At 44.3% G+C, this 15,530-nt stretch overlaps 1 protein-coding gene across 2 annotated transcripts in view; it reads right to left on the bottom strand.

The window, feature by feature from the left end:
• The window catches only part of PXDN (peroxidasin), a 105,195-nt gene extending 90,328 nt beyond the window's left edge, over nucleotides 1-14,867 (bottom strand). For both annotated transcript variants that reach the window (XM_081942185.1, XM_081942186.1), the window contains exon 1: nucleotides 14,198-14,867. In XM_081942185.1, coding sequence (XP_081798311.1) covers nucleotides 14,198-14,412 — 215 coding nt within the window. In that variant the 5' untranslated portion in view covers nucleotides 14,413-14,867. The remainder of the gene's footprint in view (nucleotides 1-14,197) is intronic.
• Nucleotides 14,868-15,530: the final 663 nt, after the last annotated feature.

Here is a 15,530-nt window from a genome sequence, read left to right as displayed (position 1 = left end):
CATTTTCTTTGCCGTTGCTCTAGTAATTCTCTGTTCTTTAAATTCCAATCCCAAGCCTACTGCTTCTTCCAGTCTCTCCACAAGCTGTTTATCAACTGACGCAAGTGCCGAGGCTGCTATCTCTATTGGCTCCTGCTGAACAGACTGGATCTTTTCCGATTCCCATCCTGGCTCGCCAGCATTCAGAACCTTGGAATAAAAGTCTCTGGCCTTCTGAGTAGAATCCAATCGATATCTTTTCCCAGAGTAAATCAAAGTAACGCCAATTGGCAACTCCCATCTAAATTGCAGGTTACGTTTCTTCAGCTCATCCGTCAAAAATTTAAACTCTTTGCGCAGCCTAAGCATTTTCAATGGTATTTCTTTCAAAACTTTCACCTCCTGATCTCGCACAGTACATCTCTGATGATATGCAGCCTGTACAATCTCATTACGCAGGTATCTCCTTTCCAGATGAACCACCACGTCTCTTGGCAAATTTCGCTGTCTTGCATACCAGGAGTTAACTCTGTAGGCTTTCTCAATCTGTTGGAGAATCTCTTTTGGATCCACTTGTAGAAGGGAGGCAAAAGCCTCCGCGCAAATCACCCTCAAATCTTCTCCTTTCCCGCTGTCTTTATCCTCTGGCAAACCCCTTACCCGCAAAACAGCCTCTAACTGCTTGTACTGGAATAGCAACTGCTCAAGCTCAATTCTATCCGCCCTCTCTTCCAACTTGTCTGCCCGGTATTCCAATTTTCCAACATCCTTCTGAGTCTCTTTAACCGCATCATCCAGGAATTCCAAATTTACAGCCAGTCCAGAAAGGGCAGAAACAACATCATTTCTAATATCTTGATTAGCCCGAGCTGCCTGATCCCTCATCTCTTCCATAGTTTGGTTCATTTGATCCATTTGGTCCTGTTGGCTTCTCATTTGTTGTTTCAAATCCAACATATTTTTCTCCATATTACCAAACTTAATGTTCAAAGTATCCAATATTTCTTTATTGGTAATTGCTGCAGGTGGTGGATTTTGGGATTGAGATTGAGGTTGTGCCAACAAGGACAGCTGAGATTGTTGTAAAGGAGAGGAAGTGCCCTTAGGCTTGGTACCTCTCTGTGCAGCCATAACTTGCCAAGGCGCCAAGCAAGTCAAAAAAAAAAAAAAAAAAGGAAAATCCTCTTTTCTTTTTTCCCCCCCTCTTTTTCAATTCCAACCACCAGATGGCACTGTTGTATAAGGTTTCAGTAAGAGTCAATTAAGGAGAACAAGCAGAGAAAGAAAAGTAGCCATTTTAAAAGGAAAAAGTTCTCCGTTTTTTTCCCTCAAAGTGAAAGTCTTTGTTATAAAGCTGTAGAATAATAAGAGAAAGCAGAAAAAAAAACCCCAAAAATACTTGCAGCCACCGCTTCAGTCTCAGTCTGTCCGTTACAATTCAGCACCAATCAACAATATAAACGGAGACGTGCCTTCCAGAGCTTGCCCTGCAAAGCAGGGGGATCCAGCTGTTGGAGCTTCCTCTCGGGCTACCTGGGGAGCACCGCTTCTACCTCCAGGAATTCCTTCCTGGAGGGTCCAAACGGGCTCAACCCAGCCCGAAAAAGCTCTCCTCCGCCTCTTTGCCCGAAGCAGAGGATTTTCGCCCCTGGGAATCGGCGAAACAATCAGCTGTAGATCGGACGCTCTAAAGGGAGCGTCCTTTGCCCTGGTGGCATCCGCCGGAAGTCCGTCTCTATTGTTTCTCATCTTCCCCCTATCATCATCAGTTCCAGTTTGGTTGACAGCTTAGAAAACAAACCGCATGGCAACCACCTGGGTTTATCATCTTATCCTTTCTTTCAACTTTAGAGTGAATTAGGAAAAGTTTAATCCACTTGCAATGTTTTATATTACATGTTTGATGACAAACTGCCTTTACAAGTGACAGTTTTCCTGCTAAATACCTATATGTCATAAACACTTGAATTAAAATTATCTTATTATCTGTTTTTTATTTTTATTTGGTGTGCCTCAGAAGGGTAGTCTTATACGGCGAGTATAGACCAAACCCTATATTTTAACAGGAAAAGTAGGGGGTTGTCTTATACACCCAGTCGCCTTATACGCCGGAAAATACGGTACTTAACTTTAGGTCTGTAATGCTTATGAGTAGCACCACCCCTATATGTGAGGCATGATCAATTCCAGCTCCTATCTGTCCAAGTGCTCCGATGTAGAACCAGGGTGGAGGTGGGGGGCGGAATCAAAAATTATGTCAAAAAATAATTTTTTGAAAATTTACAATTAAAACAATCAATGCAGACACAAAATCAAATTTTATTTAAATATATGTTAAGGTTAGAAATTCCTCTGCAGACAATCAAAGTGTATGAATTAATGAGTGTACTTTATTAATATATAATATACGCACAGACACATACAAGTGTGTGTGTGTAACATGGATGTAAAATGGATTCTACTACTAACATCTCTGAGTTTGGATCTATCCATGTACATACGTAGATATAATGAATAGTATTCATGTAAATTAGATTTTTATTCACTATTAAATTTATACCCCATTTTTCATCCAGGAATTTATTTGATTTACACAATAAGCTCCCTGAGAAATCAGACATACATGTAACATGAAGAATAAGAATCAGGAAAAATAGCAAAATCCTACTGATAAAATAGCAGCATCTAGAAAATAGCATTTACAATGCTGAAAAGAAATTGTGATATAGCATTAGATCAGTGGTTCTCAACCTTCCCATGCCGCGACCCTTTAATACAGTTCCTCATGTTGTTGTAACCCCCAACCATAAAATTATTTTCGTTGCTACTTCATAACTGTAATTTTGCTACTGTTATGAATCGCAATGTAAATATCTGATATGCAGGATCTACTTTCATTATTACAAATTGAACATAATTAAAGCATAGTGATTAATCACAAAAACAATATGTAATTATATATTGTGTAATTGTTTGCTAATGAAAATAATGTATATAATATAACTTCTAACCTTGTTACAAAAAGTCCATGAAACATTTCAGTTGGTAACAAAAAAAACAAAAAAACAACGGAGATGACAGTCAGTAAAAAAAAATGAGTCAAAGAGAAATACAGTAGTAGGTTGGATATCCCCTCCTATTTTTCATCTTGTCCTACTGGTTCTTTATGATTGATCAATTGTTGTTTGTAACTAATGATTGTAACTATTATTATGACCTATGACCTATTACTTGCTGTTTATATGTACACTGAGTTGGTGCACTGGAGATAAATTCTTTGTGTGTCTTATCACTTCACCAATAAACATTTCTATTCCTATTTCATTCTATTCTATTCTATTCTATTCTATTCTATTCTATTCTATTCTATTCCATTCCATTCCATTCCTATTTCATTCCTATTCCCATTTTCCTATTCAATTCCATTCCATTCTAAGCATGGAAGCTTAAAACTTAAAACTAAAAAGATGTAGTGTTATTTTTTTTCAAAGCGGCTGCTGAAGATGTTTTGTGATGGCTATCTTTTTTCCCATCCGCCCCTAAATTCCTGGAATCCTCTCGCTCCCAAGTTTTCTACCACTCATTCATTCGTAGATATTGCAGGAAGGAAACGAAGGCGGGTCTCCTTGTGAATGGACGGAAGTTTTTACAGAAAAGGGAAAACTGAACCAGCTGTTGCAGAACGCCTGTGTGAACTTCCAAGTCTCCGAGGAGGCGGCAGCTGCGGACTGAAGAGACATCATTGCCATCCTTCCTGCCTTGGTTCTTGGCTCCTTCTTCCCGGCGTCCCATCCCTTCCCCTCACTGCTGGGAGACCGACACTCAGGCATTCTCCCTCCTCCACTCTCCTCCCCTCATCAAGCGCAGCTATCCGATCTGCCCACCGATGCCTCTTATGTTGCAATTGACTGGGCACCGGTTGTCCTCGCGCCGCCGCTCCTGTCAAGTAGCCCCTCCCTTTTGAAAGGCAGCACTTGCTGCCGCTCACTGCCTTCGCTCCCCTGGCTCCAAACACTGGCAGTCAGGTGTTTTGGTTCCTAAGACCATAGAAAATATGTGTTTTTTGATGGTCTTAGGTGGTCTGAAAGGGTCGTTTGACCCGTAAAGGGGTCACGACCCACAGGTTGAGAACCACTGCATTAGATCCATCTTTATATTACTGCAATACTAAATAATGTGTCTCCCAATTCAACACCAGGAAAAGAACAGCCACATTTTTGAAACAGGTGAGACAAAAATCTTAGAATTGAATGAGAAACCTACCTATAAATTTAGATTCCTATTTCTATGGTAGGCAGACCTTCTGCATACATATGGTTTAAATCTTGTCGGCAATAAAGCATCTTATCCATGCCTGTGAATTTCTGTTGTTAGCAAGTTCCAGAATACAGGGAGGTGTCTGCATAATTGATATTTACTACCATGCCTCCCATGAGATCTGGTATTGGTGAATTCTAGACCAATAAATAAATAAGAGCACACTCCTTTTTTTAACTGCATGAGGAAAAAGTTTTGCAAAGCACATGACAAGCTCTGTACCTTAGATCTGTTTGCTCAGCGGTCCGAGGATTTGGTTGAATAGAGAAAGAATAGAGAAAGATGCAGAAGCAGCATTGTTAGTTACTGAAAAGATCCAGGGCGCAGACTCATAATACAAATATGTAGAAATGTACAAACTTGATGGTTAATATGGAAATATAATATGGAAATGCACATACTTGACATAATGTAAGCATGACACCTATATAAATTAAAGCCTCAATATTTCCATTTTCAGAAATTAAAACACTGGTTACACTTGTTCCGAATCAATTACAAGATGTTGTGATTCTGCTCCCTCCAATAATTGTTTTGCCTATTTTCTTTCCTAACTTTTTGTTTTGTTTTGCTTATCTTCAACCTGGGTTTCTCTCAACCTGGGTACAATAGGCCATTGAACATCCCTTCACATATACCGATACACATATTTTTTTCTATAAAAAAGATAACTCTCTTTGTGTGATGAGGAAAACAGGCTGCTCCTTTTTGGTTGCTCTTATGTTTGCTTGGACAGCTCTTCACTTAATAAAGGAGTTGGTGTTTTTTCCCATTTCTGCTCTCCATCAACATTTGAATAAATTCCTGTTTTACAAAGAGCAAGAAAGAACACTTGGCCAATTTAGCCAAACTCTTCTGAGTAGCTTGTCTTGTGATATAAATGCACAGCTATTTTCATTCTATTATTTTCATTCTTTTAAAATTTCAGATTGCATACCATATTTTTATTGAACGTTTTATTCAAATTCATTCAATCTCACCCAGGAACTTCATGTAGTTATTAAACAGGAGTGAGGAGAAGGTGGAGTGTGTGGAATCCAGCAAAGATTTTTCCTCCTGCACCAACACAGCCTGGAAGCAATCCTGGAGAAAGGAAGACCAAAAAATGTTCCTCCTACTCCCCTAATTTGATCCAGAAGGATACCACTGTGACTGGTACTGCTTATATTATTATCCTAGCAATTGAAACAACCAAAATGATGCTTATATATAAAGATATCAGCAGATGGAGTATGGAAAAATCAAATCTAAGCTAAAGTTTCCAGGATATGATCTTAACCACACAACCATCATTTTCAAAGAGAACATCACAAATGACCCTGAAGTCCTGAACCTTACTGATCAGGAACCAGAGGAACAGTGGAATGAACCTAAAGAAGTCATCAAGGATGAATATCAAAGACATTGCCAAAGATGAAGAAATAGAAAAATGTTGTCAGAACAAGATAAAAGTCCCTACTAGTGATTTGACAATAATAAGCAAAGTGCAACCTTTACTAGAAAGACCAATTTACTTATAATATTACAGAGAATATTCAGGACCAAATACATAAAGATACACACACACACACACACACACACACACACACACACACATATATATATATACATATATAGTCTCAATGAAAATGCTGCAAATTGTAATGAAATTATTAAACCAGAACTCAACTTTGGCATTTTTCTTAATTCCTGTTAAGGTGCCCATATTTTATTGACATCTGAGGTGCAGAGAGAACCAAAGCAACTCCGAATTTTGAAAACCTTCAACCCATGCATCACCCCTTCATGTTTCTTTGGGAAAACTTGGGATTTGGCGATTCTCAATTATAGAGACTAAAAAAGAATAGAAAGAGGAGGAATCTTAGGTCATCAGCATAAAATTCACTCAAACTGCAGAAAGTTACAAAAATATGAGGAGGAATGCATTTATATTTTACTCCTTCAATTTTCAAGATTGCAAGACAGATGGCACAATTTTATACCAATCTAGACTTAAAACAAAGAATTTCCTACTTTTATTTTGTAAGACTGTTTCCACACATAACACTTCACTTAACAAGCCATAAATTGCTGTAAACATCCTGTAAATCCGTGAGATAAAACACAGTGGTTTTGTTCACAGGATGCACTCTGCTGGAATGCTTACAATGATTCATTCCTATCTCAGTCATAGAGATTTGCCTTCGAACTATGACATCTAATATCATGAGCAAGCTTTAGACAGAATGAAAAATAAATAAAATTTCTTCTGTTCTATGTAGTATGGAAACAAGAGGAAACCTGATTATTTTACACCCAGTTTACGACATTCATATATTTTAAATCTGGTGATAATTTAATATTGAAAACACGTGTTATCATGAAGTCCATATTATAATTAAAATTTAGACACTATGATATTGTAACACAGAAGATAAAATAATGGTGTTTCAGATTTATTGGGCAGATATGCATACAAATCCTGCTTATTCATTATTCAACAAATGGGTCCTATGTATCAGGAGTAAGCAATGTGATACCCTCTGAATATTTTGCATTACATCTCCCACAAATCTCAGTCAGCATGATCTATAATCCAGGATTATGTTGGTTATTGTCCAAAGCATCTAGGTAATACCACCAGATTGTCAATTCTTGATCTACAGAATATGACTTAAGACTCACAACCAAAACTCCAGGGTCAATTGGGGTCATAAGTCAAGGACTAGCTGTATGAGTAGTTTTATCAATCAACTATTATTCATACATCTATTTAAATCTTCTGACTTGACAGAAAATTTCAACATAAAGCCTCATTGAGGTTCATTTGCAAAAGGGAATGACAGGAAATGTCAAAGAATGTTTTCAGCAATACAAAAGTTCTCTGTCAGTGTAGTTTTTCAATGCAATGCAAGAAACATTAAGCACCCATTTTCCACATTAGTCAGTTATTTAACAACTGTTGTAGAATTTTGAAGAATATCCAATGAAAAGATCATGTATTAAGCCAAGGCTCAATCAATGGCAAAATAGCACTTTTTATTTTTTGGTTTTATGAAACAGAAGAAAATATTTTTAGAGGAATTTAAACTAAAAAGCAATTTTTAACTAGGATTTATAAGATGTTACAGTATAGTTAATTATTATAACGTTCACAAATAAACACAGTTCCAAGTATATTTATATGGAAAAGTTATTCCGAAACATATAGACAAATTATTTCTAAATAAAGAATGAAAAAGTAATTGTCTTTTCTGAAAGTAAAGTTGAACATTGGAGCTTGTTACTGTACAAGAACGTGAACATGAATCAATGGTTTTGTATACAGTGTGTGTGTGTGTATGTATGTATGTATATATATGTGTATGTGTGTGTGTGTGTGTGTGTGTGTGTGTTACAACCCCTGGTATGCCCAAATATGGGAGGAAGCTCACTACTCCCTCTTTCTGTCCTTCGGCTCATCACAGAAAACCATCCAGGCAGAAAACCATATTTATTTATTTATATACTAGTCTCCCTTTATTTATTTATCAGTACAAATACAACACAAATATAAAAAGGCAACATTAAAAAAATAAAAATATGGTTTTCTGCCTGCATGGTCTTCTGTGATAAGCCGAAGGACAGAAAGAGGGAGTAGTGACCTTCCTCCCATATTTAGGCATACCAGGGGTTGTAACACAAATACATACATACATACATACATATATATATATATATATGTATGTATGTATGTATGTATGTATGTATGTATGTATGTATGTATATGTATATGTATTTGTGTTACAACCCCTGGTATGCCCAACTTATATATATGTTGTGTTTGTGCTGATAAATAAATAAAGGGAGACTAGTATAGATCTATTTCAACCTATTTAGGTCTCATCAGCTAGCCATACCCTTACTGGGAATCGAACCAGGGCTGTATTGCATATTAGGCCGATGTAATTGCCACTAAGCCACAGGCTCTCTTCCTTATCAGCTAGGCCAGGAAAATAGGTATGTATTTGTGTTACAATCCCTGGTATGCCTATGTATGTATATATGTTTTGTATTTGTGCTGATAAATAAATTTATCTATAAATTTATTTATCAGCACAAATTTATGTATAAATAAAACCTGGGATTTTCCAATATATATGTGAAAGAAAAGACAATTATTGGAAAATCCCAGATACCTGGCTGCCAGAAAATTTAAAATATTTATGTAGCAGCCTTAAGGAACTGGCTCTTGCAGACTTTACTCCTGTGAATTTGAAGCAATTCTCCATATGGAGTACACAAATACCTTCTCCATTGTTGTCCAAATATGCTGGGACATACGTGGACAACATAGCTTAAATTCCCAGCCAATATAGCTGGGTGCCGAAAATGTTGGGTCACAGTCCATCCCATTTGGAACTGGGGAAAGTCAATTCAGGCTATGCCTTTTTGTGAGAGAATTACCACAATATGAAAAAGCAGATGTCTTTAGTTTTTAATCTCAGGACTGGAAGTTAGACAGGAAAACAACAAAAGAGACTTAGAGAAGGCAGTGACCAGTCATTTCTGTACTGCTGCCAAGTTAACTATATGAATGTGTTTCTTAAGTGACTAGTCACTAGGACTTAGATGATGGCTTGTAGCAAATGTGAAACTATCTTGTTCACATCTATACAATATATAAGTGTAAAGATAAATGGAAGGTGGTTTATGCATCTTTTTCTGAAATGGATTACAGATGTATTTCAGTATTTTGAGACTATAGGATCACTTCCAGATAACTGCATACAAACAGATGAAGTCAAGCATTGATGTTACAACAGAATTCTGCACCATTTTAACTGTTCAACTAGACTTGGTTTTATACAAGATACTTTTACACACACACACAGAGAGAGAGAGAGAGAGAGAGAGAGAGAGAGAGAGAGAGAGAGAGAGAGAGAGAGAGAGAGAGGGAGAGAGAGACCATCATGTCAATGGAGTATTCCCCATAATTGTTTCCCTCTCTGATTAAAAATGTCATACTTAAAGCCACTGATAAGATTGAGATGGCTGCGACGATGGCTGAATGGAGGAAGTTGCAGCCAGAGAACCCCCTGGGATATTTTGTCATCTTGTTATTCCTGGCTGTTTGTCTCTGGCTACTCCCTCTCCCCCCCCTCCCGGGCCCCTGCTGGCTCGAGCAGACTAACATTGAGAGCCAAGCAGCTGGGCCAAGAATCCCCCCCCTTCCATCGGGGGGGCTACATCCACCATGGAACAGATGAATGGAACTATCATCTATCCTTTACCACCATTTACTATTTACCATCTTCGCCTTTCCCCCTACCATCTGGGACATCTAATTATGGCTTGCTCTCCCCCCCCTTTCTCTCCAAGTTCTGAGTACCACCTGGACATTGAAAAAAATCTTCTGCCCTCCATTGAGACTCTAGCCCACTGGTTTTCAACTATTAACTTTTATATCATCTGCACCCCTACCTTATCGGGATGGTCAACAACCTACCAATTTACTCGAGGACAGACCTGTTTCGCCTGCGGGAGGCCCCTCTCTCGCAGGTATGGCCCTTGGCTCTCTCAAGGGCCAGCCTTGATGACGGGTTCGTGAACCCCGAGAGGTGGAAGAAGAGGAAGCTGAGGGGCTTTTTAGTAAAATGTTTTATACTGTTTTTAGGGGGTCCCAGGGTGGGGGGGAGGGTTAATCAGACCGGGAGGACGGCCAGAGCCGGACAGACGGGTGAGTCCAGGAAGGACGGGGATGCGGTGGAGGGGGGGAATATAAAGGTCACGATAGCAGAGGGTTGTCCTATTACAACGGTCGCGGGGAGGAGGGGATGCGAGGACAGGATAAGATCCCAAGGTCGGTTGGGAGACCGTGGCTGCTGGTTACGCCCGGTCGCTTGTACCAACCCCTGCAGCCTAGGTGGACAGGTGCTACAGAGCCAGGGCCTGCGGCTGATGCTTTGCAACGCAAGGTCTGTCATCAACAAGGCCCCCCTCATTAATGAGTTGATCTCAGAGGGGGAGCTAGACCTTGCAGGGATAACGGAGACCTGGTTGGGCCACGAAGGTGGTTTACCCCTCGTGGAAATGTGCCCACCGGGTTTTCGAGCATTCCATCAGCCTCGGGCCCTGGGTAAGGGTGGTGGGGTGGCGGTGGTTATGCGGGAATGTTTAGAGCCGAGGGAGTTCACTGTTCCTCAGATACCCGGGTGTGAGTCCCTTGGTGTGAGTTGGGGCCCAGGGAGGCAGTGGGGCTTGCTGATTGTATACTTGGCTCCTCGCTATGCATCAGCAGCCCTGCCCGAGCTCCTCGAGCTAATCTCAGCGACGGCAGTTGAGACTCCCAGACTTCTGGTCATGGGGGACTTCAACTTGCCGTCAACGGGAGCGGCTTCCGAGGTGGCTCGGGAGTTCATGGCTTCCATGACGGCCATGGACCTGACCCAATTAGTGCAGGGCCCCACTCACGAAGGGGGCCACACACTGGACCTCATTTTTGTATCTGAACAGTGGACGAGTGATCTGGGAATAGGGGATTTAGTTATCACGCCCCTGTCATGGTCAGACCACTCATCCCTCCGGCTGGACTTCCCTGGCGCTATCCCCCACCGCGAGGAGGCGGAACCAGACTCTATAAACTGGTACCGCCCCAGGCACCTGATGGAATCTGATAGATTCCTGACGGAGCTTGGGCCAATACCTGTAGCCTTGTCCCGCTCCCGCTCCGAGGACCTAGTGACTGCCTGGAATAGGGCGACGACTGGGGCCTTGGACCGGGTTGCGCCGTTGCGACCTCTCCTGCGGCATCGACCCACCCGGGCTCCTTGGTTCACTGAGGAGCTCAGGGTGATGAAGCGCCACAGGAGACGTCTAGAGAGCAGGTGGAGATCCTCGCGCTCCGAATCTGACCGAACACAGGTAAGAGCCTATTTGCGGACTTACCTTGTGGCAATAAGAGCGGCCAAACGTAGACATTGTGCTGCTCTTATTGCGTCCGCGGATAACCGCCCTGCCGCCCTGTTTAGGGTGACTCGCTCCCTCTTATCGCAGGGGGCGCGGGAGACACCCTTACAGGGTAGAGCAGAGGAGTTTGGGGAATATCTTCAGGACAAAATCGATCAGATCCGGAGCGGGTGGACCTCCGTCAGTGGACCAGACGAGCCGCCAACAGCGAGTCTTGAGGGACCATTCTGGGAGGAGTTTGACTCTGTTGCCCCCGAGGATTTGGACAGGCTGCGTGGACGGCTGCGACCCACCACGTGTTTAACGGACCCGTGCCCCTCCTGGCTGGTACTGGCAGCCTGGGAGGTGACACGAGGCTGGCTCCTGGGCCTGGTGAGCGCCTCACTGAGTGAGGGATACTTACCAACCGCCTTGAAAGAGGCGGTGGTGAGACCCTTGCTCAAGAGGCCTGCGCTCGACCCAATGGAGCTAGCTAACTATCGTCCAGTCTCCAACCTCCCCTTTCTGGCGAAGGTTGTCGAGAATGTGGTGGCGCAGCAGCTCCCGCGACACCTAGACGAATCCGACTATCTAGACCCACGCCAGTCCGGCTTCCGACCTGGGCACAGCACTGAGACAGCCTTGGTCGCGTTGGTCGATGATCTCTGGAGGGCCAGAGATAGGGGTTGCTCCTCTATCCTGGTCCTATTAGACCTCTCGGCGGCTTTTGATACCATCGACCATGGTATCCTATTGCGCCGGTTGGAGGGGATGGGAGTCGGAGGCACCGTTTTGCGGTGGTTCGGCTCCTACCTCTCCGACCGGAAGCAATGTGTGTTGACAGGGGGGCAGAGATCGTCCCTGAGGCCACTCACTTGTGGGGTGCCACAGGGGTCGGTCCTCTCGCCTCTCCTGTTCAACGCATATGTGAAGCCGCTGGGTGAGATCATCCGTGGTTTTGGGGTTGAGTACCATCTTTACGCTGATGATACTCAGCTGTATATTTCAACCCCAAACCACCCCAACGAGGCTGTCGAAGTGATGTCCCGGTGTTTGGAAGCCGTCGGGGTCTGGATGGGGGACAACAGACTTAAACTCAACCCCTCCAAGACCGAGTGGCTGTGGTTACCGGCGCCTCGGTTCAGCCAGCTGACTCCATCGCTGGCCATAGGGGGCGAACAATTGTCCCCTGTGGAGCGGGCGCGCAATTTGGGCGTCCTCCTTGATGCCCGGCTGTCAATGGAGGACCATGTGGCAGCCGTGGCAAGGGGGGCGTTCCACCAGGTTCGCCTGGTGCGCCAATTGCGCCCCCTACTGGACCGGAGTGCCCTGCGCACGGTCACTCATGCGCTGGTGACGTCTCGCCTGGACTACTGCAATGCTCTCTACATGGGGCTTCCCTTGGGACGCGTCCGGAGACTGCAGCTAGTTCAGAACGCAGCCGCGCGGGTTATTATGGGAAGTACACGTTACTCCCACGTAACACCTCTCCTGCGCGAGCTGCACTGGCTACCTGTGGCCTTTCGGGTGCGTTTCAAGGTATTGATCACCATCTTTAAAGCGCTCCATGGCAGTGGACCTAGTTACCTGCAGGATCGCATCCTACCACACACGTCCCTGCGACCTATCCGCTCACACAGAGAGGGGCTCCTCCTGGTGCCGTCTGCTAGTCAATGCCAGCGGGCGACACCTAGGAGTAGATCCTTCTCTGTGATGGGCCCAACCCTCTGGAATGACCTCCCCCCTGACATTCGAACTACCACCGACCTCCGTTCCTTCCGGCAAAAGTTAAAGACTCACCTATTTCAATCAGCTGGCCTGGCACTTTCTTAGTTCTACCTCCCGGGGATTTATTCATTTTAATTGGGTTTGGGGTTTTAAAAAGTTTTTAATACACTATATACTATATTTAATATTTATTATTCTATGTACAGTCTTGCAACCTCCTCCACCTACGTATTTAATTATTTAACTGTTTTGTATGTATTTTATAACGTATTTTAGTGACTGTACACCGCCCCGAGTCCCTTTCGGGAGAGGGGGCGGTCTATAAATATGAATAATAAAATAAATAAAAAAATAAATAAATTTATGTTTTAAAACATCTCATAACTGGTTATAACGGGGAAAGGGGGCAAAAGTAGAATTCATATACAAATATTCATGTCTGACTGTTTTGTTTACAAAAACACTGAAGGCACATGTGAAACTCCCATCTCCTTGGCCCAAATACAAACCATATATACAAAGGTCACATTCCCATAATGAGAATACATATGTACATAAAAATTACAAGGTGCCTAGTTGTAAGATTTTTAGGATATCCCATATCTTTTCACACATATTCTGAATTCAAGATAAGTGGAAAGTCACTACTGTACAACAAAGGCTTTTTAAAGACTTTGCGAAAGATGCACAAGCTTGCTTTAGTGGGTAAGTGCAAAAAAAAAAAAAAAGACAAAAGATCTTTAAGCTACAGGTCAAACACTCAGAAAAGAAAGACTACACCAAGCAACTATGAAAACCGAAATCACATAAGGCATTTTCTGCTGGTGCAGTGAAAAGCCCACCACGAATTCAATTGGAGCCCCTGCCATTATTGAACACAGTGGGAACAATCCAGGCAAGTCACAAACACGGTTAACTTTTCAAGGCTATATTTTATCCGGAAAGTCGCCAACTCTCGAATCCTTTCCGAGTTTCCCACAGCTAAAAACTCCGTTTAAAGGCCACTTAACGTCGCCGGGTCGCGGATCTCTTCCCCGCCTTCCAACTTTTGGAGCTGGTGGATGGCGGCCAAAGAACTCTTCGGAGCAAACGACTAAAGTTGCGGCCGGAGCAAACAAAAGAAAGCCCATAGCTGAGCTCCCCTCTTTGAGCTCTCCCCTCCCCAACCCGCAAGAGCCCCTCGGGCGGCAAACAAAGGGCCGCACCGAGGACGACCCCGGCTTCGGCGGCGCCCTTCTCCCCCGCCCCGAGAGCCGCTCCCACTTACAGGATGGTGGTCTGCGGGGCCACGGCCGGGACGCTCTCCAGCATGAGATGCATGCAGCGCACCGTGGTGCGGAAGCAGAGGCAGCGGCTGGGGCACCACACGCTCCCCCGCTGGAGCGGCGGCGACGGCGCCGGGGGCTGCTGCGGGGAAGCCAGCGGCAAGAGGAGCAGCAACAGCAGCAGCCCGCAGCACAGTCCCGGGAGGCTCTCCGCCATGCCGCCGAGAGCCAGAGCCAGCGCCAGCGAGACTGCCAGGGGGCGAGGAGGGGCGGCGGCAAACCTCGCGCTGTCCGGCTATCCCCGCTCGCAGCGCTGGCTGGGCGAGCCGCGGACAGAGAGGCTGCAGCAGCGAGCACCTCCCCAGCGCTCGGCCCGGAGAGGAAGGAGGAGGAGATGGGGGGGGGGGCTGCTGAAGCGACCGCCCCGCAGTCTAGCCTGGCCCTGCCGTGGATTCCCCTCCGCTCCTCTCTCTCTCTGCCTTGAGGGGATCTGGCCTTGCTTTCGGTCCCGTCTCTCCGGAAGGCACGGAAGAGGCCGGCCAGTCCCCCCTTGCTGCTCCTTTCCCGCCAGTGTGAGGGAAGCGAGCGCCGGGAGGAGGAGAGGCGGCGCAAAGTAGCTCCCCTTTCCCTTGCTTGCAGCTTGAAGCGAGGACCTCTGAGACGAAGAACAGAGATTCTGGAAGGGACATTGGAGGTCTTCTAGTCCAATCCCCCCCCCGCCCCCTCGCTCAAGGCAGAAGACCTTATCTCGGTCAAATGGTTGCCCAGGCTATTCTTCAAAACCTCCAGGAAGGAAACTGTTCCCTTGAGCTTTCCCAAAAAAGCTGTGGAAAAGGGCTGGCTCTTTTTTCTTTCCCGGCCCCGCTCTTGCCTGGAAGATTTCTCTCCTGGGCTTTCTACTTTGTACCGGAAAGTGGAGATGTGCGTAAGTCCCTCAAGTTCACGCTGATTGAATGGAAGGATGCTTGGGGGAGGGTATGTGTCCTTACAGCAGTGGTTCTCAATTATTTTCTGTCATGCCCCCCCTAGGAAGAAGAAAACATTTCGCGCCCCCCCCCCCGCACGACTGTAAATAGTATCATTTGTCTATAAAATTGTTATAAGTACACCTCTGCATAACACTGTATCCTTGTCAATCCATGATGGATCCCAATAAGGACGGTTACCCCTTGCGATGATGTCCAGCCACCAAACTCCCATATTTTGTGAAGTGGATAATGGACTACAAAGAGAAAATATGGTTTTAGGGCTTGAAAGCTACGCAGAAGAAAGGAAGGCCAACCCATCAAAAGGATGGAGAGCTGAATAAGGATTATTACAATATCCCTGGAAATA

Source organism: Natrix helvetica (genome assembly GCF_964273705.1).
Source record: "Natrix helvetica genome assembly, chromosome: 2".
Taxonomy (NCBI): domain Eukaryota; kingdom Metazoa; phylum Chordata; class Lepidosauria; order Squamata; family Natricidae; genus Natrix; species Natrix helvetica.
This window is presented reverse-complemented; position numbering and strand designations above follow the sequence as displayed.